Source organism: Canis lupus, chromosome 35 (genome assembly GCF_011100685.1).
Source record: "Canis lupus familiaris isolate Mischka breed German Shepherd chromosome 35, alternate assembly UU_Cfam_GSD_1.0, whole genome shotgun sequence".
In the NCBI taxonomy this organism is placed as follows: domain Eukaryota; kingdom Metazoa; phylum Chordata; class Mammalia; order Carnivora; family Canidae; genus Canis; species Canis lupus.
Genome location: NC_049256.1, coordinates 24249863 through 24275134, shown reverse-complemented (window position 1 = coordinate 24275134; position 25272 = coordinate 24249863). Strand labels below are relative to the sequence as shown.

Below are 25272 nucleotides of genomic sequence, written 5' to 3'. Positions count from 1 at the left end.
TGTGTTCTAGTTAGAAGAGTCCCAGGTGGCCTGGCTCTCCCGTAGGGGGGCAGAGGGAGCTGGTGAGTTGCTGCCATCTACTGGCAGGTAGTGGTCGGTGCTTTTTAAAGCCTCCCCGGACCCCGTGTATCTTCTTAACCCTGGCTAGTCAGTCACAAAAGGCAGAATAAATTGTGTGATTGTGATACCATCCTCGTCATCTTTACACGGGTTAAATCATGTTTAAACTAATATAAAAACATGTTTCAAGGGACACCTGGGTGCCTCAGTGGTTGAGCACTCGGTTCAGGTCGTGATCCTGGTCCTGGGATCGAGTCCTGCATGGGGATCCCGGCAGGGAGCCTGCTTCTCCCTCTGCCTGTGTCTCTGCCTCTCTCTGTGTCTCTCATGAATAAGTAAATAAAAATCTTTTTTAAAATAATAAATAAAATGATATGAAAAGAACTTAGACTTCAAGGATCGTGAATGGCAGCTTGAGAAAACTGAGCCACCCAGGACTCTGCTGCCCAAATGGACATCCTGCGTGTGAAGGGATCTAGGAGTCTCAGGGCTGCTGTTGTACCAGCTGTGCAAAGTTATTTCCTCTCCAGCCGCCTCTATCAAAAGTGAGGGGTTATTCTTCTCGAATCCGTTTTAGATTTTTAAATGATACCTTCTCTTTTTTTTTTTAAATACGGGCAAAGATACCAGAAATTTTAAAGGCACAATATAATCTCTCCACCGGTGCTAAACTTTATAAAATATGTCTCAAATACCCAAGTAGCCTTTTTTCTGCATATACACTGCCTGCCCACTGATACCTGTGACCTTTTTCATATATTTTTTCTTTTCAAATAAACACATGATATTTGAAAAAATCCAATAAAAATTACTATTTAACGTCCAAACATTTCACTTTCTTCATAGTCCCAGATTATCAGAGATAATTATTTTATCTACCTTTGGTATGTTTTTCTAGAATTTTTTCCTATGGATACATTTTTTTAAAGATTTTATTTATTTATTCATGAGAGACACAGAGAGGTGGAAACATAGGCAGGCAGGCTCTCTGTGGGAGCCCAATGCAGGACTGGATCCCAGGACCCCAGGATCATGACCTGAACCAAAGACAGGCACTCAGCCACTGAGCCACCCAGGCGCCCCTGGATACATTTTTATATAGCGGAGGTCACACTTGAATTTTGTCTTTTTGCTTTTTTACTTAAGATTAGTTTATAAACATTATCTTATTAAAGACATCTAAACATCTGTACCGGGATCCCTGGGTGGCGCAGCGGTTTGGCGCCTGCCTTTGGCCCAGGGTGCGATCCTGGAGACCCGGGATCGAATCCCACATCGGGCTCCCGGTGCATGGAGCCTGCTTCTCCCTCTGCCTGTGTCTCTGCCTCTCTCTCTCTCTCTGTGACTATCATAAATAAATAAATAAATTTTTTTTAAAAAAGGTAAAAAAAATAAATAAAAAAATAAACATCTGTACCGAATTCTTTTTTTTTTTAATTGAAGTGTGGTTGGCACATGGTGTTACATTAGTTTCAAGTGTACAACAGAATGATTGGACAAAGTTATATGTCATGCTCTGCTCAGCATGACTGTAGCTCCCATCTGTCCTCATATAACGCTATGACAGGATCATCGACTATATTCCCAATGCTGTACTTTCTACCCCCATCACTTATTTATTCCATAACTGAAAGTCTGTATCTCCCACTCCCCTGCACCCATCTTGCCCATCCCCCTCCCCTCTGGCATCCATTAGTTTGTCCTATGTATGTATGGTTCTGCTTCTGCTTTTTGTTTATTCATTTGTTTTGTTTTTAGATTCCACATATAAATGGAATCATAGTATTTGTCTTTCTCAGCCTGACTTACTTCACATAGCATCATACTCTCTAGCTTCTTCCATGTTCTCACAAATGGCAAGATCTCATCCTTTTTAAGGCTGAGTAATATTCCATTTTATATAAACATTTGTACTGAATCCTTAAGTGGAATTCTTTATCCTAAAATTGTATTGGTTCTTTTCATTAGAAAATGAGAAAGTCCTAAAGATTTTTTTGCCCATTTTTATTAAATGTGTTTCATTCCTTGATTAAAATATTGTCTGTGGCTCCCTATTAGGGCAAAGAGCTTTGTTTTGTGATTGGCAGAGAAACAAAGCCAAGATTACTGATAAGCCTCTGTTGATGAGTTTATTCCATTAGGTTTATTGTGCATGTATGACGTGTGTACCTTCCTCCCCACAACTTTATTCATGCTTGACACACAGTAGGTATTCTGAAAATATTGCTGAGTGAATACAGGCCACTCCCTCCGCCCAGAAGCGCCCTCTCTCCCATGCCTTCATTTGCCTGGGGTGATATGACACTCTGTTGTTCAAATGCTCCCTTCCTCCATGAAACTATCCTACATTAAATGGGACAGAATTTCTTGTTTGATTATATAAGTAATACAGTCTTACAAAAATTCAAAATATAGGAAAGAACCTCCTTTTACTGTCTCTTCATTACTGTTCTCCTCTCCAATGTGTACCAATTTGCAGTTGTTTCATACAGATAAGTCTTTTAAATTAGCTGTATATGGTGCATGCCGAATCAACAGTATTATCCCACTGCCGAATATATAATTATTACATATTAAGCACGTACTATGGACCTAATGCAATCAATTGTCTTTACAAACAGTTCTGTGAGGAGGACACTGTTAACTCCCTTCTAAAGGTGAAAACACTGCAGCTAATATCTTGAGGCGGCTCACTAGAAGATAAAACAGAAATCAGCTTCAGCCTTAACTTCCCGTACTGCCTCTAGTCCTTGTCCGTTTTGTCTCTGTGGACATTAACTGCATTTTGTTCTGTTTTCTGGGTATCAGTGAAGTCTCTCTTAATTTCCAGATTGTTACCCCAGTGCATAGATCCTCCCACACAAATGAGTCTCCATAAATATCTACAGAAAGAAAGAAAAGGACTGATTAAACCTAGGGTCCCTGGGATGGCCCACAGCAGTGGTGTGACATGACTTATTCTTGGGGCTACACAAAATATGGGGCTGGATCTCAGACTGAGCAGACTCAGCTAGGAATGATGTGCCGATGGCGTGATCAAAAGGGGGCCCCATCTCCATTTGGGGACTGTGGGCTGTTGTTGTTTGGTTTGGTTGGTTTTGTTTTCTTTTTTTTTTTTTAAAGACTTTATTTATTTATTCATGAGAGACACACAGAGAGAGGCAGAGACACAGGCAGAAGCAGAAGCAGGCTCCACGCAGGGAGCCCGATGTGGGACTCGATCCCGGGACTCCAGGATCACGCCCTGAGCCGAAGGCAGGCGCCCAACTGCTGAGCCACCCAGGCATCCCACGGTTTTGTTTTCTTCATCACTGGCTTTGTGTAGATGATAATCCATTTTAAGTGGTCTCAAAAAACAGTAGATGGTGGTATCATTATGCCCCGTAAATAGGAGAAGGAAAACACAGGAGTGGGTGAATCAGAGACAAAGTAGAACATGAACATGGATTCTTTACCCAAATGAGCGGCACTTAAAAAAATCACAAATCTTGGGACAGAAAGAAAAACAAGAGAGCAGTTTGTTTTCATGGGAATATTTTGAGTAAATAAATGAATATATCTTTCTGGCCCTAATTCTCTGATCCTGGAGTCTGGGTGGACTTCCCACGGGCCAAAGGCACAGAGAGCTCTAGCCCCTGCCCAGCAGCTGTCTCGGCCCCAGAAAGCACCTGTGATTAGCCCAGCCAGGAATGTTTACTCCTGCCTCGACAGATGGGATTCCCAGCAAAAGCTGTGCCCCCCCCCCCCCCCCCCCCCCCCCCCGGCGGCCCTCTAAAACTACTGCAGAGCTTTCACAAAGGTCTGACGTTTCGGGTTGGTAAATGTGCCAGGGTGGGTGTGCGAAGAGTGGAGACCTACCTATTCTGCCCCTCATGCCCCTGCTGCTTGCCTGCAGGTCTGGCTGGATTTGCTCGCCTCTGTCCTGGAGATCAGTATGAAGTAAGTATCGTGTCGGTCTGTGTGTTGGGATTGAGGGTTTGAGGGGCAGGCGTCAGTTGCCATTGTTTTATCAGAATTTCAAATTGCCTTTTTTTTTTCTTTTACATTTGTTTATTTTGAAAAAAAAAAAAAATAAGCCAATGAGAAAGTTTGAGAAGACGCCCACATACTCTTCATCCAGACACCAATTTTAGGAATTTTTAACATTATGCCACATTTGCTTTATTATTACTGCTATAATTGTTGTCATTTTGCTGAACCCATTTTAGACTAATGGGCAGACATCAGGACCTCTCGCCCCTCAATTATTTTCCTAAAAATGGAAGGACGTGCTCTTCTATTAGCATTGTGCAGTTCTCAACATAGCTAACTTAACATTGGCCCTTTAGCTACCATTACTTGTTATACGATCTATATTCAGATTTTCCCTAGTGTCCTAATGTTGTCCTGATAGTGGTCTTTTCTCCTGAAGCAAGAGCCAATCTAGAATCATGATCGTAAATATCATGGATTGAAGAATACTAGACTCTAGACCTTTCTTTAGAAAGATACACTCCATGAAGTAAAAAGCCTTTTATCTTTTCCCACTTCAGAGGGAACTTCCCTAATTATTTCATCCAAATGTCTCCTCTAAAACCCTCTGTGATCATTCTTCTTGGGGAGGGCAGGGGAAGGAGTATCTTTCTGTCTGAGCAAAGAGAGAGTGGGAGACCCTCTCCTGGGAATATGTCAGATTTCAGAATCCGCCCAGTTCTGTCTTCCTCATCCAGGAGGAGGGGAACTTACTTTTTTGCTTCTGGCAAAAGTGGATTTTAGCTGGTGGTTTTAGCTGGTGGTTTTGCTTCTGGCAAAAGTGGATTTTAGCTGGTGGTTTCTCCTCCCTGCATTTGTTTTATGGGTTTCTTTTTTTAAGATTTTTAAAATTTATTTGAGAGAGTGATCAAGCATGAGAGAGAGACGGAGAGAAAGAGCGAGAGAGAGCACAAGCATGGAGGAGAGGGAGACACAGACTCCTCGCTGAGCAGGGAGCCCTAAGCAGACTCGATCCCAGGACCCTGAGATCATGACCTGAGCTGAGGGCAGATGCTTAACCCACGGAGCCTCCCAGGAGCCCGAGTTCTCCTCCCTGTAAAAGACTGGGGAGTCCAATGAGACTCACAGGGGAAGGAACTGGTCACCATGACCGTGGTGATATGGAGGATGCGATGTGATGATCTTCTACCACAGCAGACCCTCCATGCCCTCTTTGAGGGGAGCAGACCCCACTCCCCTTTGAAAGCCTCTTTCGCACTCCCCATCTGCTCCACCCCCTGGACCCCAGGCAATTTGGAAGAATCCATCAAAAGGATGGGTTGAGGATGATGCAGAAGGGGAGGACAGGCACCTGCTTTGCTTCCCTGCCTTTTTATCTTGGTGTTTGGGTGAGGAAGGCAGGGGAGGGCCCTAGAGACTGAGGTTTGGTGTCTTCTCCCCAGATCTTCATGAAGTACGGCCGACAAAGGTGGAAACTAAAAGGCAAGATAGAAGCCAACGGCAAGCAGAGCTGGGATGGGGAAGAGGTGGTGTTCCTGCCCCTGATCGTCGGATTCATCTCCATCAAGGTTCAGTATTGTCACTGCCATTCCTAGCCTGGCTGGCCCCCTGGTGGGGACCTTTGTGTGTGACTCTCGCCTGCCACTCCCACCCCTGCCTTGCAGATCACCCTGCACCCCGAGCCCGTGGCAAAGAGCATCACTCTGGTGCAGCTCCCCATAAGGCCTTCCCTCCCCCTCTTTCACCAGGTCACAGAACTCAAAGGGCTGGCAACTCACCTCCTGGTTGGCAGCGTGACCTGTGAGACCAAAGAGCTGTTCGCCGCCCGACCTCAGGTGATGGCAGTCGACATCAATGACCTTGGCACCATCAAGCTGAGCCTGGAGATCACCTGGTAGTAAGTGGTCCTTCTCAGTTTTGTCATGTTAGAGACACATGGTGCAGCCTGGTGCTGTTCTGGGGGTGGCGCTTAGACCATCAGCGTCCCCAGGGAGCTGGTCACAGAAGGAGACTCTCAGAGCGTCCCATCGAGTCCTGGGTGGGAACCTCACAGGGCCCAGGGATCTGTCCATGGGCTCACCGAGTGATGTTCATGGACCATCATCTCCATAAATTGATGAAGCCTCTATCTTATCATTGTTCTCCTCTTCCGCTTCCTATTTTATTTATTTTTTTAACATTTTATTTATTTATTCATGAGAGAGAGAGAGAGGCAGAGAGAGACAGAGGGAGAGGGCAGCCCCAGTGGTGCAGCGGTTTAGCGCCGCCTGCAGCCCAGGGTGTGATCCTGGAGACCCTGGATCAAGTCCCTCGTCGGGCTCTCTGTATGATGCCTGCTTCTCCCTCTGCCTGTGTCTCTGCCTCTCTCTCTGTTTCTATGAATAAATAAATAAAATATTTAAAAAAAAAAAAGAGGGAGAAACAAGCTCCATGCAGGGAGTCCAGTGTGGGACTCGATCCCAGGACCCCAGGAGCACAGCCTGAGCCAAAGGCAGATGCCCAATCACTGAGCCACCCAGGTGCCCCTCCACTTCCTATTTTAAAATATTTTATCCAGCTGCCTTCCCTCCCTGTCAACCTTTAAATATACATAAAGAAATATAGTTCTTAAGGTAATTTGGAAAGAAAATCACTGTCCAGGAGGAGATATCTTGCCCTTGGAAAGATCCCGATTCTCACTATGGTGTTTCCATCGCCTGTCCTCCTTTAGCTCAAATAGCAAATGCTGCTCGGGGAAACTTTCCATATCCTTCACACTCTGCTGAAATAGAACATTTCCAATGGGCAAGAGACACCTTTTGAGCAGTGAGCTTCAAGGTGGTTTTCTGAAGTCACCTCACGAGAAGGGTCGCAGCTTATTAAACACTGGTTGCCCACAAAGCTTGATGCCAGGCCCCTCGAGGGGCTTGATGCCATGCACCCTTGCTGAGCGTTGATGGTCAGGGTCCCCTTTCCAGCGTGGAGGGCTGGCGTGGAAGCAGCAAAGACCCTGCCATCTGTCATTGAGACACTATCCACCCCTTCCCTCCTGGTAATTTGTAGTCGTAGACATAGCAAATGCAAGATCATCCGTCTTGCTGGATGAACCCGATGGCGTGATGACCAGTGGTGCCAGGGCAGACCCACTGTGCTCCTCCTAGTCACGCGAGAGCCTGTCAACTGAAATGAATGGGAGTCTACATTTATTCTCTTTAGAACAATAATCTGTTACTCCCTTGTGCTGTTAATGTATCTGTCCCCGCAAAGCCCAAAGAGATTTCACAGATTTCAGCGTCTTGTGTTGCGCAAGCATGAACATGTTTGCATCTCTGATATTAATGAAGAAACACATTTGCCTGGTGTCTAGGCAGAGACAGAAACTGTACTCAGAGCCAACCTGTGGTCCCCTGGGTGGGTCTGGACTCCGTTTGCTGCTCCACTCTCTTTTACCTTGGTTTGTCCTCTGCCAGACCAGTTTGGCCAGAACCAGCCCAATTCCCAGTGATCTGATCTGAGCTGACCTCAGCGTGACCAGGTGCTTTCTCAGCCTGCGGTCCGGGGCTCAGAAGGGGCCTCTGACAAACACGCCCTCACAGGGACCTGTTGTGTTGCAGCCCATTTGACGTGGAGGACGTGACGCCGTCCTCGGGCACCGGGAACAAGGCGGCAGCCCTCCAGAGGAGGATGTCCATGTACAGCCAGGGCACCCCGGAGACGCCCACTTTGAAGGATCACTCTTTCTTTGTAAGTTCCCTGGGATTCCTGGAGGAGAAACATTGAACCCCCGGGCAGGGCTTGCGCCCAGTGTCTGAAGCCCTTGACGTCATTGTTAAGGTTCTCAGCAACTCCTGCGGCGCTCATCTCAGAGGGCCCCCAACCCCCAACCCAAACAGCCACTAAGAGAAGCACGTTCTGAGATGCCCTTGGCCGTCTGCACGCAGGCCGCCAGCCTCCTGTCTTCCCTCTCCCCTACTCCCCCCACCCCTTACTGCTCTGATAACCTACAGACTTTCCTGAAGATTCTCTGAGGTCAGCCTTTCCAAGGAGTGCATGCGAATAACAGCCCCCTTGTGTTAATCAGAAATGCCTGCCGAAAAGCTAACAAAACATAACCGATGCTTTCCGCTAACCCCCCTCCCCTTGCTCTGACACCTGAAGAGGCGGCTGTGTCCCCCAGCAGCCAAGCCAGGGCGACTGTCTGTCTGGAGTGCCCTGCAGGACACTTTCCTTGCCAAGCTGTACCGCAGCCGCTCTTTCAGTGACCTGCCCTCGCTCAGGCTGAGACCCGAGGCCGAGCTAGAGTTTTCTGTGAGTGGGGGTGGCCTGCCCGGTGTGCGGTGCTTGCCTCTGGGGCTCGGGGCACGTTTGCTTGGGCATGGCTCTGCCTTCTCCCTCTTGCTCGCGGGGTGACGGTTCCAGGGGTCCCGTCCCCAGGGTGGGAAGAGTGGTCACACGCATGCCCCTTTGCCAGACGTGCCTGGTCCCCCTCTTGTCCACGATCCCTGCTTTCGTGCTGTGATTTCTCTCCTCTGTGGCCAAGATATCCATGGTAACAAGATTTTCATTTCTTAAAAGTGCAGATGTACTCACAGTCAAAGGTGCTCGTTCCCAAGTTGAACTAGTTTATTGCTGATAAACTTCACCCACACTTTTAGGCCTTAAAACCTGGCATTCAAGGGAGTGGGAGAGGGATTCATGCTGAAATTCCTTGAGCTATTTTGATTCAAAGAGGTTCTTAGCCTTAGTTTATGGTAGTGTTTGTACTACCCTAGTAAAAGAAGCTCTTTCATTTGTAGTCAGGAGTGCAGCAGGTAACCTCCATCATACGTGTCATACATCATGTGATGAGAGAATGCACACATACTCATCTGAACACCTATACTTGGGATAGTCTGCTCTTTACCGACATATAAAAGTAATCTTTGGGAAAAAGGAGAAAGGAAAGGACTAAAAAGTTTTCTGGTTAATGATAATAATAAAAATTGCATCTAATTCGTTGAATTATAAAACACAGGTGAGAAAGGCAGGCTAACCTAGGGGAGTTTCACAGGCAAATAGGAAGACTCTAGAAGGAAAATGTGCATGAACGCATGGACCAAAAAAACATATATATCAGGTGCAGTTCGTAACTATTGATGTAAGGCATCTATTCATGCTCCCATACGGTAAGTGGTGGAGGGAGTTGGTAGAGGTTTTAATAGCATAATTTAAATGAGAACAGGATTGGGCAGCCCCGGTGGTGCAGCGGTTTAGCGCCGCCTGCAGCCCAGGGCGTGATCCTGGAGACCCTGGATCGAGTCCCACGTCGGGCTCTCTGTATGATGCCTGCTTCTCCCTCTGCCTTGTCTCTGCCTCTCTCTCTGTCTCTATGAATAAACAAAAAAAAAAAAATGAGAACAGGATTAGAAAAAAACTCAGCAGCTTCCTCTAGCCTTTTGGGTACAGGCAGATTCCTCAGAGGGCTGTATCCATCTGGCCTCAGCCATACCTGCCGTTGGCCATTCTTTGTTCTCTGCTCCAGCCTCCCAAACTCCCCACCCCCCTCCAGCTGGACCACCCTCTTCAGGAGCTGCTCCTGTGCACACACTTTCCTTCTGGAAGGCTCTTCTACCTCCTCGCCTCTACCTCCCCATCCTGTGGGGTGGAGCTCCAGGACCACCTGTCTCCAGGCAGCACCATCCCTGTGCTGGGGACCTGCCTCATTATGTCATGCCTCAATCAGAAAAGACACATCCCCTTGTACTCTCGTGTGCCCATGGATGGGCTCGTCCCCTCATGGCACACCTCAAGTTCCCATTCTTGAATAGAGCATCCCAGCTTCATCTAACTCAATGTTGGCCACTCCCATAGCTGCCAGTCAGGTTTGGGAACATGGGATCAAGAGAAATGGCTGGCAAGGACTTTGAAATTTGAATAAGAACCCTGACTTAAGCAGACTGCCTGCTTAGGATGTGTGGTTTGGAGATGAGATGAGATAGGGCAGGACCACCTGGAGGACCCAGGACTTCTGTGAGATGCCTGAGGGACCCCCTGGGAAGAAGCCCAGGGAGTAGCCCAACCTATTGCTACCACAAGGCCCCTCTTTGCCCTCCATATAGTTAAAATAGGCATTTGCTCAGTACTTACATTTACTTAAAATATCAAATCTGGAACCGAAGAGAAATTATCCATTTCAAAGGAGTTGATCTCAAATACTAGAACACTTTTTCCATGGAGCCACATTTGGCACGGAGATACCACCTAGACCACAGCATAGGAAGAGATGACCTAGACATCATTTTAATGCCTGCACAAATAAATTATCTTGATTACCTGGATATTTGTAACCTCTCTCCCTTCTGCGTTCTGCTTCATGAATCACAGAGTGTGCTTGACCCAGCCTGGGTCAGCTTGAAAAGACAACTTGGTGTTTCCAGACACCCTGAGAGTTCTGGCTCTGCAATCCTGGGAGATGTTCAGGTTTATTCATCTTTTTTCTTCCATTTTTACAGAAGCTGTGCGAGTATATTTCTGGCCTTTGGTTATTTGTGGCATGGTTACTAAATTAATAGAACATTTTCAAGGGCTTGGGATTTGTGGATAGAGATTCTTTTAAAATAACTTATGAGAAGTGAAGCAGAACAAAGCATCACATCTTTTGAGTGAACTAGCATGAACATTGGAAAGTCTTTTAAGATAAATGCCAAAAAAAAAAAAAAATTGGTAGTGTTATTCAGAACTATGGCTGCCAAATACTGTGAGATCCTGGATTTTAGGAAACAGGCTCTGTTCCCATACTCCCCCAATCTTTTCTTTTGAAAAATATCAAACCTAATAATAGTATAATGAACTTTCACCTAGATGCAGCACCAGAAATAGTTTGTAAGGGCTTGTTTTCTTTTGCCACACATGCAACCGCACACACATATGCACACACAAAATCAACAAATAAAAAGTTAATATTATGAAAGTGCTGGTTGTTTCTTTTAATGGCTTGGCATCTTGTCTGGAAATAAACCACACCAAACATATCATTTGTTGTTGTTGTTTAAGATTTTATTTATTTATTCATGAGAGACACAGAGAGAGAGGCAGAGACAAAGGCAGAGAGAGAAGCAGGCTTCCTGCGTGGAGCCTGATGCAGAACTCAATCCCAGGCCCCCGGGATCATGACCTGAGCCAAAGGCAGACGCTCAACAACTGAGCCACCCAGGTGCCCTTACCAAACACATCATTTGTATTTAAAATAATAACGAGTTGCCTTTTATCCGCAGTCTAATCTACCTGATGACGTCTTTGAACATGGAAAGGCAGCTGAGGAGAAGACACCCCTGTGTCTCAGCTTCAGTGACCTACCCAACGGGGACTGTGCCCTCACCCCTGACCCAGCTGGCTCTCTGGCCAACACATGCTCCACAAATCCAGAAATTACCATCACCCCTGCAGAGCTGAACCACAGCAGCCTCTGCTCCCCGAATGAGGGCACGGATGACTCTAGCTCAGCATCTTCCAGGAACTCCTCCAGAGAAGGCCGAGAGTCACAGCCCCACCCGGAGGAGGACACTGATGGGCCTGGGAACCCTGAGACGCGCCGAGCGTCTGCCGGTGCTGCCACCAAGCACCTGTTCCTGGAGAAGGATGTGGCCGAGGCGCTCCTGCAGGAGTCTGATGAGGCCTCTGAGCTCAAGCCTGTGGAACTGGACACTTTCGAAGGAAACATCACAAAGCAGCTGGTCAAGAGGCTCACCACGGCGGAGGTGCCAGTGGCCACGGAGAGGCAGCTCTTTGAGGGCTCTGTCAGTGGAGAATCCGAAGGCTGTAGATCCTTCCTAGATGGAAGCTTAGAGGATGCATTTAGTGGGCTTTTCCTTGCATTAGAGCCACATAAAGAGCAGTACAAAGTGTTTCAGGATCTGAACCAAGAAATCATGCATTTGGATGATATTCTAAAAGTAAGTACCGTTTTAGGGAAATCAGATTAGGTTTGAAGAGAGGTATCCAAAGCCAACATTCTATTTAAAATAGTTGTATCTTTTTGTTTTCCCCCATCTCCACACAGAACCAGTAACCAATCATCATTTGAGTGGCCCTGACTTTTAAACACCAGGAGTGCATGTTCACCTATATTTCCCTAACAACAGATCGATGCAACTATGATGATCAGGAGTTAAATTAGCAGCCCTGAGGAATGTCTGGGCTCCTTCAGCCCCAGAGTTAGTCTTTGTAATCCCAAATGTGAAAGGGAGGTACTTTGAGGATCACAATCTCATGGAGATGCTACTGGATAGAGTCCCTTCCTGACTGAAGTCAAGAGTTAGGCAACCCCTGATGTGGGAGCCATAGGCCCATCTCCCCACCCCCACCCCTGCACCCCTGCACTCCTGTCCCCACCTGTGGTGCTGCCTCCAGAGATTCCCTTCTCTGGTCTAGTCTCAACCAGGGAGTTGGAACCTGAGATTAATCACTCATACATCATCATCTGTATTCTAGAAGCCAGGGACCCCCAGTTCCACCAGAGTTAGCCTCCTCAACCCTGTTCCTGATCAGACTTGGTGGGAGGGGAGAGCAAAAGGGATGATTTCCTCTCAGGTGGGAAGTCCTAATCCTGAGGTTATTATTGCTACACTGGAACGTATATGCTGCCACTGGGCATGCAAATTAAACTTTTTCAAAGGCTGCACAAGAAGACAGAACCTGAATTTTGTCCTGAATTCCACTGCCATCACTTCTTGTGTTCTTGGCTTGGCCACTCTGATATTGCCATACAGAAGATAAATTGGGTCTTTTTCCATGAAAGAGCAATTCTTTGGTGACCTGTCCTGTCATGCAGGTTTGAAAATAAGGTGCTAGTAGTGAGCTAGGATTCAACCTGCAGAAGGCTATTTCACCACCTTGAATGGCTGTTTATAAAATGGGGTCTTCTCAGGGGCATTGGAAGGACATTTCCAAGGCTTTTCTATCTTATCCTTCTCAGTGGTACGCACCTAACCCCTAGGGATATCTGTCCCCAAGGCAGCTGAGGCCAGCAAAGCCCCAACTCTCCAGGTCCTCCAGTGCTCAGCACAGACTAATTCAGCTGTAGGTACCACCTGCCTCTGAGTAGCAGGTGGGAGTGCTCTGAATCTGAAAGCACCAGTTCAGGACTCCTTCATGAAGGCTGCTTGTCTAATACTCCCATGAAAACATCTCTACTCCCTCAACAAACTCTCGTCTGCAGAGTTGACTGGCTTTGCTTAATGGGCAAGAGGTGTTAAATTTCAAGACACAACTGACCCCACGTGCAGCAGGTGTCTTAGAGAAAGCGAGTGGAGAGAGCAGCTCCCATTTCCAGGCATCTAGATTGCTGATAAGTAGTAGCTGGATCCACCAGCAGACACTCAGCAAGCCATCTGTTAGTCTTATAAAAACCTGGTGGTCCCAGATTTCCTTCCAGAGTATTATTTCAATCTGTTGTTGTTTCAAAATGATCTTGCCTCTAAAATCCTTAACTGTCTATCCCTTTGTTATGATTGACATTTAAACACATCCATACTCTGTGAGGTCAAGTTCAGCAGATAGCTAGTTAAGAAAGAAGACCCTAGAAGTGGGTTGCATCTGGACTGGCTCCTTCTCTCTCTCTGAGATTGAAAATAGTTTCGATCTGGGGCAAGTGGCTTTGGATCCAGCCAGAATTAAAGCATCAGCTGGACACAGCTTTCTCTTTTTCCCCCCTTCACATTCCTAGGATGCTAAGCCTCTTGAGGATCAGAAACTAAATGATGCTGCCTCTGGGACGGACACCACTGAGGGTGAATGAAACAACTCTGATTTAAAAGACCAAAAGACGGTTTCCCCTGTGCTTTTGTGCCATCTTGAGTATCAGAGACAGATCTCTGCAAGGTGCTGCCTGCCTTGTGTTTCGAAGTCAGCAAGGAGTGCCACCTAACTGGATGGAGGACCTACCATTTAGTTCTTCTGATTTGCAGGACTTGTCCCATTCAATCCACCCCAGCATCCATTCTTTTGAATATTTGGAAGGGCTTCTTTCCATCTCTGTGCCTGTAGCAAATGGCATTATTCTGTGTGTCATGCTTCTATCTGTGTTTGGCAATGTAGAATTTTCCAGGCCCTAGATTGAGTTTGCTCACATAATTCCAGGGCCCAGTCAGGGAAGTGATGGAATGTGTTCCTTCAGAGATGCAGCTGTAGAGGACGCAGGGCCCCTGCTTGTTGTACCCAGCCCTTCCTTTTCTCCTCGATGATCAAAGAAAAGTATATATGCTGTGAATGTAAAGACTTACGTACGCTGTGTACATAAGTCTACTTATGTAGGAAGTATGAATTAGGTGAGTTTTCTCTCTCCGAGTTGGTTTTGTTAATCCTTTAGAACAGGTTCCTTTAGGTAGCCAGCTCTTGTCTCAGGACAATGCATTGCCATGTAGCATTACAGATGGTTGGTATTTGGCATTGATTTGACAACTTTAGATTTGTCTGCTGGTTGCATTTTCTTTGGGATTGAGTACTAGACAGAGGAGGATAGCAGGTCCTTCTCCCAGGACTTCCTGGGTTGTAATATTTTCTCAACTTTTCAGCCTAAAAATTTCAAGCACAAATGGAGAGAAGCCTATAACGGCTCCCAATGAGCCCATCCCCCAACTTCCATGATGTCCACTCATGGACAGTCTCATTTTGTCTGTTCTTCCCCCTGCTTATTTCCCCTCCAGATTATTTTTGGAACAAATCCCAGATATTGTGTCATTTTATCCATCCTTGTAACTTTTTTTGATATGAAGATTTTAAATGCTTTCTTTTTTTAACACCAACAACAACCCAAAATAAAAGCTTAAAAAAAAAAAAGAAAGTGTCGCATCTCGAGTCAACTGTTGCTGCTTCTGTTTCTGCTTCTGGATGTGTTGATATTTTCCTGATGCCTTCTGCCTTTGCAGTGCAAACCAGCCGGAGGCCACAGCCGGTCTTCCAGTTTAAGTCTTACAGTTGAAAGTGCTTTAGAAAGCTTTGATTTCCTGAACACCTCCGATTTTGACGAGGAGGAGGAGGAGGATGGTGATGAGGTTTGTAATGTTGGAGGAGGCGCTGACTCTGTATTTTCAGACACTGAGACTGAGAAAAATAGGTAAGTGTCAAGTTGGTGTCTGCTCACACCTCAGTAGGGTGGTTGTTGTTCTCGCGGGGTGGGGGTACACCTGTGCGCATCCCCAGGAAGAGAGCACTCCCTACATGAAGGGCCAGTTGGCTTTCAGCTCCCTTTCATTGTCGAGGACAGATTTTAAATAGTGTTCACCTCTTTTGTGCTGTTTAAGGAAGAATGAATTGCTTTCCTGCTCATAAATGGTGGGGACATTTTTGCATGATTATGCACGTGTGTATCCATTTATGTGTGCACACCTGCATCTTGGAGGGCTCGGGGTCTACAGCCTGACCCCAATTTAATTAATTCCAGATTAACTAGGTAGGCTCTGTTTCCTGAGAACTCTTACTGGACAACCCGTTCATACTTGGTTCTCCTCAGTCTGTGTCTTATATCTAATCTCATCATTTTGTTATGCTCTGCTTTTTCCACCCCTTTATCTCTTGCTCCCTTTAGCAAAGTAGTTGTAGATCAGGCTCATCGGTGCACATATCAAAGCCAGGTTTAAGCCCGGGGCACATATTTACCTTAGGACGAGGAAGGCCAACTGATTACTAGGAACAGATTGCTCCTGGTGGAGAATGCACCTTCTCTGAGGTGGGCAGGGGGTGGTGAGGCAAGCAGGAAGGGATGACAGATGAAATGTTGTCACCTTCTCCACCAGGCTTTTTTTTTTTTTTTAAGATTTTATTTCTTTATTCATGAGTGAGGCAGAGGCAGAAGGAGAAGCAGACTCCTGGAGGAGTAGGGAGCCAATTGCGGAACTTGATCCCAGGACCCTAGGATCATGACCTGAGCCAACAGCAGACACTTAACCGACTGAGCCACCCAGGCACCCATCCATCAGGCTTTCTTGTACAGCCAAACTTGTGTTTGGAGCTAGAGTCTGGGGTCCTTTTTGTGACTTTAGTTGAATTAAATCAAGCACAGTGGAACATACCTTTTAATGATTGGGGGAGAAAAAAAGCACACACATACTTTCCCAAAGGGTGGATTTCTACCATCTTTACTTTTGACATTTTATACAAGCATGTTTTCAAGTTACAAGGAGCTCTAGCTGTCCCAATCTTTACAAACCGCTCTGTGGGTGATGTTATGGTAACATTTTTGAGGGTTTTCTTGTTTCTAGAGAGCTCATTCTTAATCAGGAAATGAAAAAGTGAGAAACAGAATTTATCCGTTGAGCAAACAGAGGGCATGGCAAACAAAATCTATTAAATGAATGGAATATTTAAGTCATCCTCCTACATTCGATGCAGAGATTTTTCTAACTTGAATTTGTGAAGTACTCCTAAACCAAAAATCCCTCTACTCCTTAGCTTAAGCTGTTATGTGATATGTCAAAGTCGAATCAAAACTTTCATTCTTGTTGCTGTTGGAAGCATTTTAACAACAAAAGCATTGTGGGTTTTGTACACTTTGTAGACCATTGATATTAAATTGTCTAAACTGATCCACTTTATGTCATCAGTGTTATTAGAGGAAATTGGGGATGTTTTAAATATGTGTTGATTGCCAGGGCACAAGCAGAGTGCTTTCCCCTTGGAGGCAAGTGTGAATTTGGAGGAAAGCGTTCAACGCCCTTACACTCGGGTGTGTGATCTTTTTTAAATCACAGAGGCTAGGGGCGCAAGCCTAGAAGCCACTAGCTGCCCGGGTAACAGGACACCGTGGTGAACAGCTCTGCTAGTCAGTCCTCCCCAGTGTGAGATGAGACAACTGCTCCCTCTTTCCCACATAGATTAATTTTCAGAACCAAACTGGATAACAGAGGCAACAGATTTATTTGTAAATGTAGGTGCCCATCATGACCTGACCATAGACAGTCCCATGGAGAGGCTGAGACGAGGCAGGAGAGGCAGAACGAGGCCTCGCCTGGAAAGATGCAAATGCCCCTCTTAGCCTTTGTCTGGAGCGGAATGTCCTGCCTCCCGTTGGCAGCTCTTCTCTTTCCCTTTCTTCAAGTCGCCATTGATCTGAGGCCAAGAAAACGTCTTGATGTTACTTCTTAATGGTATCGCTCTTGGGAAACCACCAAAGTTGAGGACAGTTTAATCCCGGAAAGCCTGGCAAAGCGCCCCAACCACTGAGCAGGAAAGGGTAACAAGTGCAAGATGAGAGCGGTTCAAAGACCACTTGGTCGGCCTGCTCCAATGGCTCCAATGGCTCCAATGGCTCCAATGGCTCCAATGGCTCCAATGGCTCATTGTGCCTGGGAAGCAGAGAGCCCTGGAAGCAATATGCTCGCGTGACCTTCTAACAAGGCAAACTGGTGCCCAGGCCGACTCAAGAAGTAGTTTTTGAAAAGTATCTCAGGTTGTCGGGGAGGCCCGCAGAAGCCTCTGATTGGGGGGCGGGGGGGGGCCCTTCCATGACCTGTGATGAGTTGACCTGTGGTTTCCACGCTGAAAGGAAGTGCTCACGTGTCGCTTCCCTTCCCGCCCCAGCGCTTACAGAGCAGTGCACCCGGAAGCCAGGGGCCACCTCAGCGAAGCGCTGACAGAAGACACGGGAGTGGGGACCAGTGTGGCCGGAAGCCCCCTGCCGCTGACCACAGGAAACGAAAGCCTGGACATCACCATCGTCAGGCACCTTCAGTACTGCACCCAGCTCGTGCAGGTAGGATTGGGGCTGCGTCTGTGTTAGAGCCTGGGTCCCAGAGGTGCCAAGAGTGTGGGCTTCCTTTTTCAGTTTTGCCAGAGAAATGATTCGGGAATAAGGGGCCAGTCCTCCTTTGAGTTGGGCCAACTCAAAAGTCCTCATGGCATGGCCATCCTCCCTGAAGCCTGGGTTTGTTTTTTTTAATTTTTATTTATTTATGATAGTCACACAGAGAGAGAGAGAGAGGCAGAGACAGAGGCAGAGGGAGAGGGAGAAGCAGGCTCCATGCACCGGGAGCCCGACGTGGGATTCGATCCCGGGTCTCCAGGATCGCGCCCTGGGCCAAAGGCAGGCGCCAAACCGCTGCGCCACCCAGGGATCCCAGCCTGGGGTATTCTATCTTAAAACCTAGCTCTCCACCCTTGAAAAGGTAACAGGTTAGCTCTCGCTCCCCAGTCATTTGATAAAGGAGTCATGTGACCAAGGAAAAAAATTTGACTCTGAGAGCCAGAGTTACTGAGTGTATGTTGATGTGAAGATGTCACGTGACTCGCCTTTCTACCACCTGGACAGCTAAAGGCAAAATGTCACTGAACATAACCCCAGTTTTCCAGATCTTGAATGAATACTCATTAGCAATGGGAAAGAATACTTTCATAGGCCACTATCATCACCAGTTAGCTCTCATTCTGATACACCGTGGGACTTATTTTTCTTTCCATTTCAAGTTGTTTGCCAATTAAGATTTTGCAGCACTGAAGACAATGTTTCAAAATCCTTTTATTGCAGGAAGTGTTTGAGCTATGTTGAACAAAGCATTTTCCCTGAGCATCTACTTAAGTGCTTCCTCCTTGCCTGGTTGCCTGTCTGCTCCAGCCTACTTGCATGTGGGGGGAACAGGATAAGAATGTGAAAGCAAATGTGGAAGGTCTTCGGGAGGGATTGGCCAGGCAGGAAGGGTGCCAAAAAATGAGAAATTGTGCTCCTAAGAGCATGGGTCCAACGGGAAGACAAGAGGCAGGGTAAGGAGGAAAGGGTTCTAGAGAGGCCAGTGTGGGTTTGCATGCTTCTTCCATATACACTTGGAACAAGATGTAGAATACGCCTCTCCTCCACGAATAAAGAACCCCAAAGTCACCTTAGACACTGTGGGAAGCTGATTGGCAATTATGACTCTGCCACCATGTTGACCAACGACCCAATTGATCTCTTCTGTTGACTTTGGAATCCGTAAGCCATTTACTGACAACCAGTCTGGGAGGAGGTGCAATTTTTTTTTTTTTTTCTGACTAAAAGGGACAAGGATTGTGGTTCACTTACAGCTATTCTCTATTCCCCAACCAATTGAATGAGATGGTTTTTGTAGTTCTTTGTCTTTGCTGAGCTTGATTCTATGCTGAGCCAATGACCTGTTCGCCTTTTAGAGGGAAAGTCATTATTTTGTGAGACATAAGAGAATTCTCTTCCATGAAGGAATGAATGTTTTCTCTCACAGACTAACTGGCAAGCAATGCTCAGTGCCATATTCTTGCCGATACTCAGGCCACAGTTAAAACAAGTCAGCGCTTCTGTGGGGAAAATCAGTACCAGAAAAACAAAAGAGGTAGATATAAAGATGTAGAATGAAGGAATAAGGATTAGAAACATAATTTCTAACTCACATCCACTGCTGAATCGGTAAGTTTATGTGTTCTTTTGGCATCTAATTGCAAAGAGATAAAAATGGGCATTCCATAAGAATCATAATAGCTATAATTACACCTAAAATCAGTTCATTTCTACTGTATTTTCTTACATGAAAGGCATCAGCACATAATTGCTAGATTAGACTTCTGAATTCAAAAATCCTATTTGTGTAGTCGAGAGGATTTAGACAGTACAGGACGGTGGTTCAGGATGCATCCTGCATCCATGCCTACCATGTGACCAGGACAGGTCTCCAAGGGACACAGGAAGGATGAGAACCTTTAGGCAGCTACCCGCTTCTGTTGTCTCTCACACCCTTTGCTCTTGTGACCTGCACATAGGTGAAATCACTTGCTATTTCTGTGGCCTTGGGCATGTTACTTGATCTCTCTAGCCTCAGTCTCCTCAGCAGTAAAATGGTATATCAAGGTGTGCCTGCGGGGCTCAGTCAATTAAGTATCCAACTCTTGGTTTCAGTTCAAGAGTCTTGAGATCAAGCCCTGCATTGGGCTCTGTGCTCAGCTTAGAGTCTGCTTAGGATACTCTCTCTCTCTCTCTCTCTCTCTCTCTCCTCTTCCTAGCTCTCTAAATAGATAAACAAATAAATAAAATCTTTAAAGTGGAAGATCAATAGTATTGATAGACTCTTAGGGTAACAGTGAGAAACAGCATGAGCTAATACATGGGGTCAGACTATCTGGTACATAAAAAGTACTTGTTAATTAGAACGAGATAGCCTTGGTTATAATCATGATTATTATACAGCATGCTCTTAACTTTCAGCTTGAAAACAAGAAAATAAATCCATGCTGTGAAAAATTACTACTTGTAAAATAAATCTCTTTTCTGTTAGCCCATGGAGAAGCAGCCTAAATAGGCCTTCCAAGTTTCAAGGAGGATTTACAGAAGATTTACAATACATAAAAGGAAAGGCAACTTTATAATAACCTTGCAGCTCTATTACTGAGAACATTCCAGAATCTATACAGGCATGAAAAACATTTAAAACAACAAAATCACGTGTGATTTCATCAGATGTTGTAAACAGCATGGAATGAGGAACATTCTCAAACTGGAACCAAACAACTGAATGGGTTTATTTAGCATCACTGTTGAGTTAAGAAAGATGGGGTTGGGCCAGGAAACCTCTACTGACAATGACATAACTGACCCGGTGGTTCTGTTTGTTTTATCAGCAAATTGTTTTCTCAAGCAAAACCCCATTCATGGTGAGCAATCTCTTGGAGAAGCTTTCTAGGCAAATCCAGGTGATGGAGAAACTGTCAGCTGTCAGCGATGAGAACATAGGGAACATCAGTTCTGTCATTGAAGGTAAGGCCCTGCCCATCACACCACCAGCCGTACAGATGATGGCCACTGGTGCACCATTGGCCGTATCTCTTCCTTGCTGTGTCAGGACTGCAGGAGGGCATGCTCAGCTGTAAAATCAAGGGATATCTCCATGCTGGTGCAGTTTCATTAACACTGGGGAGTCAAACACTTGGCGGGGGGGGGGGGGGGAGTCCCTCCACCCCCAGAAGTCAGACACTAGGACATACACGTAACCAGCATCCAACTCGTATGCAATCTCACAGACTCTTCCCGCCAATGCACTTCCATTTGGGAACAGATGATTGGGATTGTGCTTACGCCACGGGACTGGCTCAGGTGCTTCCCATAGTGGCTGCCTGGCAGATACAGGAGACTCCCAGACTCTCCTTGGAAAAGGTGGAAATATGTGGATTCACAGGCATTCAGGAAAGTCCCTGGTTCTCCCAGTGGAGAACCTGACACGGGGAAGATGCTTCTGAATTTGTGTGGTCTGACCACAGAGCTCTTTTCTAAAGACAAGAATCTTTGTCTCTGTGCACATCAGTTCTCCTGTGGAAATAGGGGAACACCAGGCTCTTCTAGGTTAGGTTGGATGAAGCCTAGAACAGAACTCCCTGTAGCTTCTTATTATGCATTTCGACTCCATGTCTAGTCCTACCAGGAGCAGGGGACCTCAGCAGGTGTCTGAGAGGCATGAAAAGGAACAGAATACTGTGTCCCTGAGGACACTCAGGATGTGAGTGGCTAGTATCCTCTCCTCTGCAAAGGCTCCTTATGGTCACACAAGGGGAAATGCTGACATGTGCCACCTGACACAGTGCTCTTCATCAGTTTGTCTGAGAGCCACGTGGGCAGGGTATCAGACTTCTCCAGCGACCTCCTGCCCTGTCCTGTCCCCTTCAGGTTTCCTTCTCTGAGCCTATACTTTGCTGTAAAGTTCCAGGAAAGGAGGTAGTAAGCCATCTTCCAAGAGGAGTGCTGCTGTGTTTTCTCTCACTGAAAGCAAACAGCTTTGCTTCAGCTGCGTTTTCTTGGCTGCTGAGGCTAGATGAGTTCCTTCTCAGAACTTCTTTGCCCTTTGGAAAATCTTCCTAATACAGAGGAATCTTATAGTTCCGATGAAAACCCACAATCTTTAGGGAACACCTGGCTGGCTCAGTCAGTGGAACCTGCAACTCTTGATCTCGGGGTGGTGAGTTCAAGCCCCACATTGGATGTGTAACATACTTAAAAAAAAATTAAAAACCAGAGTCTTCCGGGACACCTGCACCCCAATGTTTCTAGCAGCAATGTCCACAATAGCCAAACTGTGGAAGGAGCCTCGGTGTCCATCGACAGATGAATGGATAAAGAAGATGTGGTCTGTGTATACAATGGAATATTACTCAGCCATTAGAAACGACAAATACCCACCATTTGCTTCGACATGGATGGAACTGGAGGGTATTATGCTGAGTGAAATAAGTCAATCGAAGGACAAACATTATATGGTCTCATTCATTTGGGGAATATAAAAAATAGTGAAAGGGAATAAAGGGGAAAGGAGAAAAAATGAGTGGGAAATATCAGAAAAGGAGACAGAACATGAGAGACTCCTAACTCTGGGAAACGAACTAGGGGTGGTGGAAGGGGAGGTGGGCCGGGGGTGGGGGTGACTGGGTGACGGGACTGAGGGGGGCACTTGATGGGATGAGCACTGGGTGTTATTCTATATGTTGGCAAATTGAACACCAATAAAAAATAAATTTATTAAAAAAAAAAAACCACAGTCTTAAAAAGAAAAAAAAAAAGAAGCCCTGGTGCCTGCCCCACCCCCACACAGGGACATCTCTTCATCTGCTTCATTCAAAACATGTGTTGTGGGATGGGGGTTGCTCTTCTCTTCCAGCCATCCCAGAGTTTCACAAAAAGTTGTCTTTGCTGTCATTCTGGACCAAGTGCTGCAGCCCAGTCGGTGTCTATCACAGCTCCGCTGACAGAGTGATGAAGCAGCTCGAAGCCAGCTTTGCCAGAACCGTCAACAGAGAATATCCAGGACTTGCAGACCCAGGTACAGGACAGCAGGGGGGAGGAAGGTGTCACTGTCGTTCTGAGAGTGAATACGGGCGGGTTCCCTCGCCACTTCCCCACCAGCTCGCCCTGGAAAAAGAGGCTGATTCTCCAGAGAAAGCATCATCTACTCAGTATGATCTAAGGAAAAAATAGACTTGGCACATGTCTTAATTCAGAATATCAGCAGTGACTTTTCAAAGCACTATTTCTGTATTGCTGTTGAGGTGGCTATATACTTTTTTCCTTAAAATGTCACCAATTAGAGAGTATCAGGTGGGATAAGCACTTGGGAAACACTGGCAGTGTCTACTAAAGCTAACTATACCCCTGCCCTAGGACCCAGCAATTCTGCTCCTAAATATATCAAGGTAAATATATGCTTATACTCACAAAAAAGAACACCTATAAAAAAGGTTCATAGCAGCTTTAGTCACAAAAATAAAAAATCAGAAACAACTCAAATGCCCACCAACAAGAAAATGAATGTATTTTGTGTGTATATGTGTATATATAATGTGTGTATATATATGTACACATATAGTATTACATATATGTATCTATTGTGTGTATATATATATGTTAATAGTAATTCATACAATAGGGTATTACACAGAAGTTTTTAAAAAGAATAAATTACTGCTATACACAATAATTCAGATGAATCTCACAGATATTTTGTTGAGTAAAAGAAGCCAGATACAAAACATATATACTATATTATTTCATTTACATGATGCTCAAGAACCGGTGAAGCTAATTCACGTTGACGGAAGTCAGATCATACATGGTCTGTGGTGAGAAGGGGGCACATGCACACCCTGTAGGGTGCCAGCCATGTTCTGTATCTTCACCCAAATGGCAGTTACATAGGTGTGGACATGTAGATGCAGCACACCGAGGATCAGCTCACCTCCTAGACTTCGCTCCACCACGTACCACAGTAAAACATGAATGGATGGTCATGTCTCTTAAAAGCCACTTCGTATCTTTCCCTTCCAGTGTTCCGAACCCTGGTGTCCCAAATCCTGGACCGGCCTGAGCCTCTGCTACCTTCCAGCCTCTCTTTGGAAGTCATCACTGTCTTCCAGTATTATAGTTACTTTACCAGCCACGGTGTGAGCGACCTGGAGAGTTATGTGAGCCAGCTGGCCAAGCAAGGTGGGACATGTTCTTTGGTCACACTGTGAGGTAGCTCCATTGGGAGGTCACTCCGGGCTTTTCAGGCATAGTTTTTAGTGATGGTAACCAATTTTTTCCCTAAGTCCACAGCTGGGATAAGACCTGCCTTTTCAATGACTTTCTGACCCTTCACATTAGTGAGCCTCTTGGCAGTGGAGCGGGGATTTGCTGAGAGCATCCAATCACCCAGCAAGGATGTAACATTGATAAGAAGCTGCTAAATGATTTACTGGTGTAATTTCTTGTCTTCATTAATGTATTGTATTTGCTGCTTGTGGGAAAGCCTACAGGCAGTACTATGTTAGGCTGCCCTTCTGGGTGGTGCTTTCATGATAGTAAACAGAAGTGGGGTTCGTGAGAAGGCAGATGGGGTGACATGTTGGTAAGGGAAGGAGGAAAGATGGGGAAGCAAATCTCAGGCTGTGAATCCTGAGGGAATGAGAAGATGGGCACCAGCAGGGAAGTGTGGCATGAAGCTAGCTCATCTTTGCCTTCTCATGTGCTGCTTCAAATACCAGAAATAAAATAAGCACCTGCAAGGAGGGAAAACCTCTTTGGGAGTAGAGCCAGGCAGCAAGGGGCTGGTTTCTGGTTCCCACATCTGTGCTCTGTAAACCCACCATGGCTTGACAGCACTGAGGAAAAGGGGTGGGAATGTAGCATGTGCTTTAGGAGTAGATGGTTTGGCACAGCACCCGGCTTAGCCCTTCTCTCCAGAACGTTGAACCCTGGGCTAACGTGTCCATCCCAGTGGTCACATCCTAGGGAGAAGCAGCACATCCTCCTCCACCTGGTGTCATGCCACCCTGAACACAGGAAAGTCTGTGTAGCCCTCACAAGCAAACACTAGTCCAGAGTTCTAGAAGGAGAGCCGAGGCAGGACACCAGAGGGTCTGACTTCAGGATAGTCTTCATTCCTTCATTCTATGTTTGACATGGTTGAAATCAGTTTTCTTGGTAAATTTCTCTTACTGCTCCAATGACATTAGTGACAGGTGACATCTCTAACCTCTTACTCACACAATGGTCCCAGAGAATTTTCACCTACTCACCAGTAGGAGTGGAGGATGACAGTGGAAAAAATCATAACTTTTACATGTTTTTTTCCCTTCTTCCTTCAGATAAGAAAAGAGCCTTCATTATTTAAAAAAGAAAAAAAAGGAATAGAAAAATACATAGGAAAATACTCAAATCACTTATTATCTTACTTTTAAATTTTTACGTATTTTTAGTTGGATATGCATGGGTTTGAAATTCCTAAATTGTGATGACTTATTATAGAATATTATATCCTAGTTTTTATT

At 45.8% G+C, this 25272-nt stretch overlaps 1 protein-coding gene across 6 annotated transcripts in view; it reads left to right on the top strand.

Annotated features, from left to right (window-relative positions):
• RIPOR2 (RHO family interacting cell polarization regulator 2) overlaps nt 1-25272 on the top strand; it is a 219649-nt gene that overhangs the window by 179097 nt on the left and 15280 nt on the right. For 5 of the 6 annotated variants that reach the window (XM_038584292.1, XM_038584293.1, XM_038584295.1 and 2 more), the window contains exons 9-18: nt 3956-3999; nt 5475-5600; nt 5781-5929; nt 7626-7755; nt 11265-11942; nt 14916-15103; nt 17566-17737; nt 20602-20737; nt 22626-22787; nt 23789-23947. In XM_038584292.1, the coding sequence (XP_038440220.1) occupies nt 3956-3999; nt 5475-5600; nt 5781-5929; nt 7626-7755; nt 11265-11942; nt 14916-15103; nt 17566-17737; nt 20602-20737; nt 22626-22787; nt 23789-23947 (1944 nt within the window). Of the gene's footprint in view, nt 1-3955; nt 4000-5474; nt 5601-5780; nt 5930-7625; nt 7756-11264; nt 11943-13714; nt 14827-14915; nt 15104-17565; nt 17738-20601; nt 20738-22625; nt 22788-23788; nt 23948-25272 lie in introns of those variants that run through there. The other variant, XM_038584297.1, reaches the window with a different exon arrangement.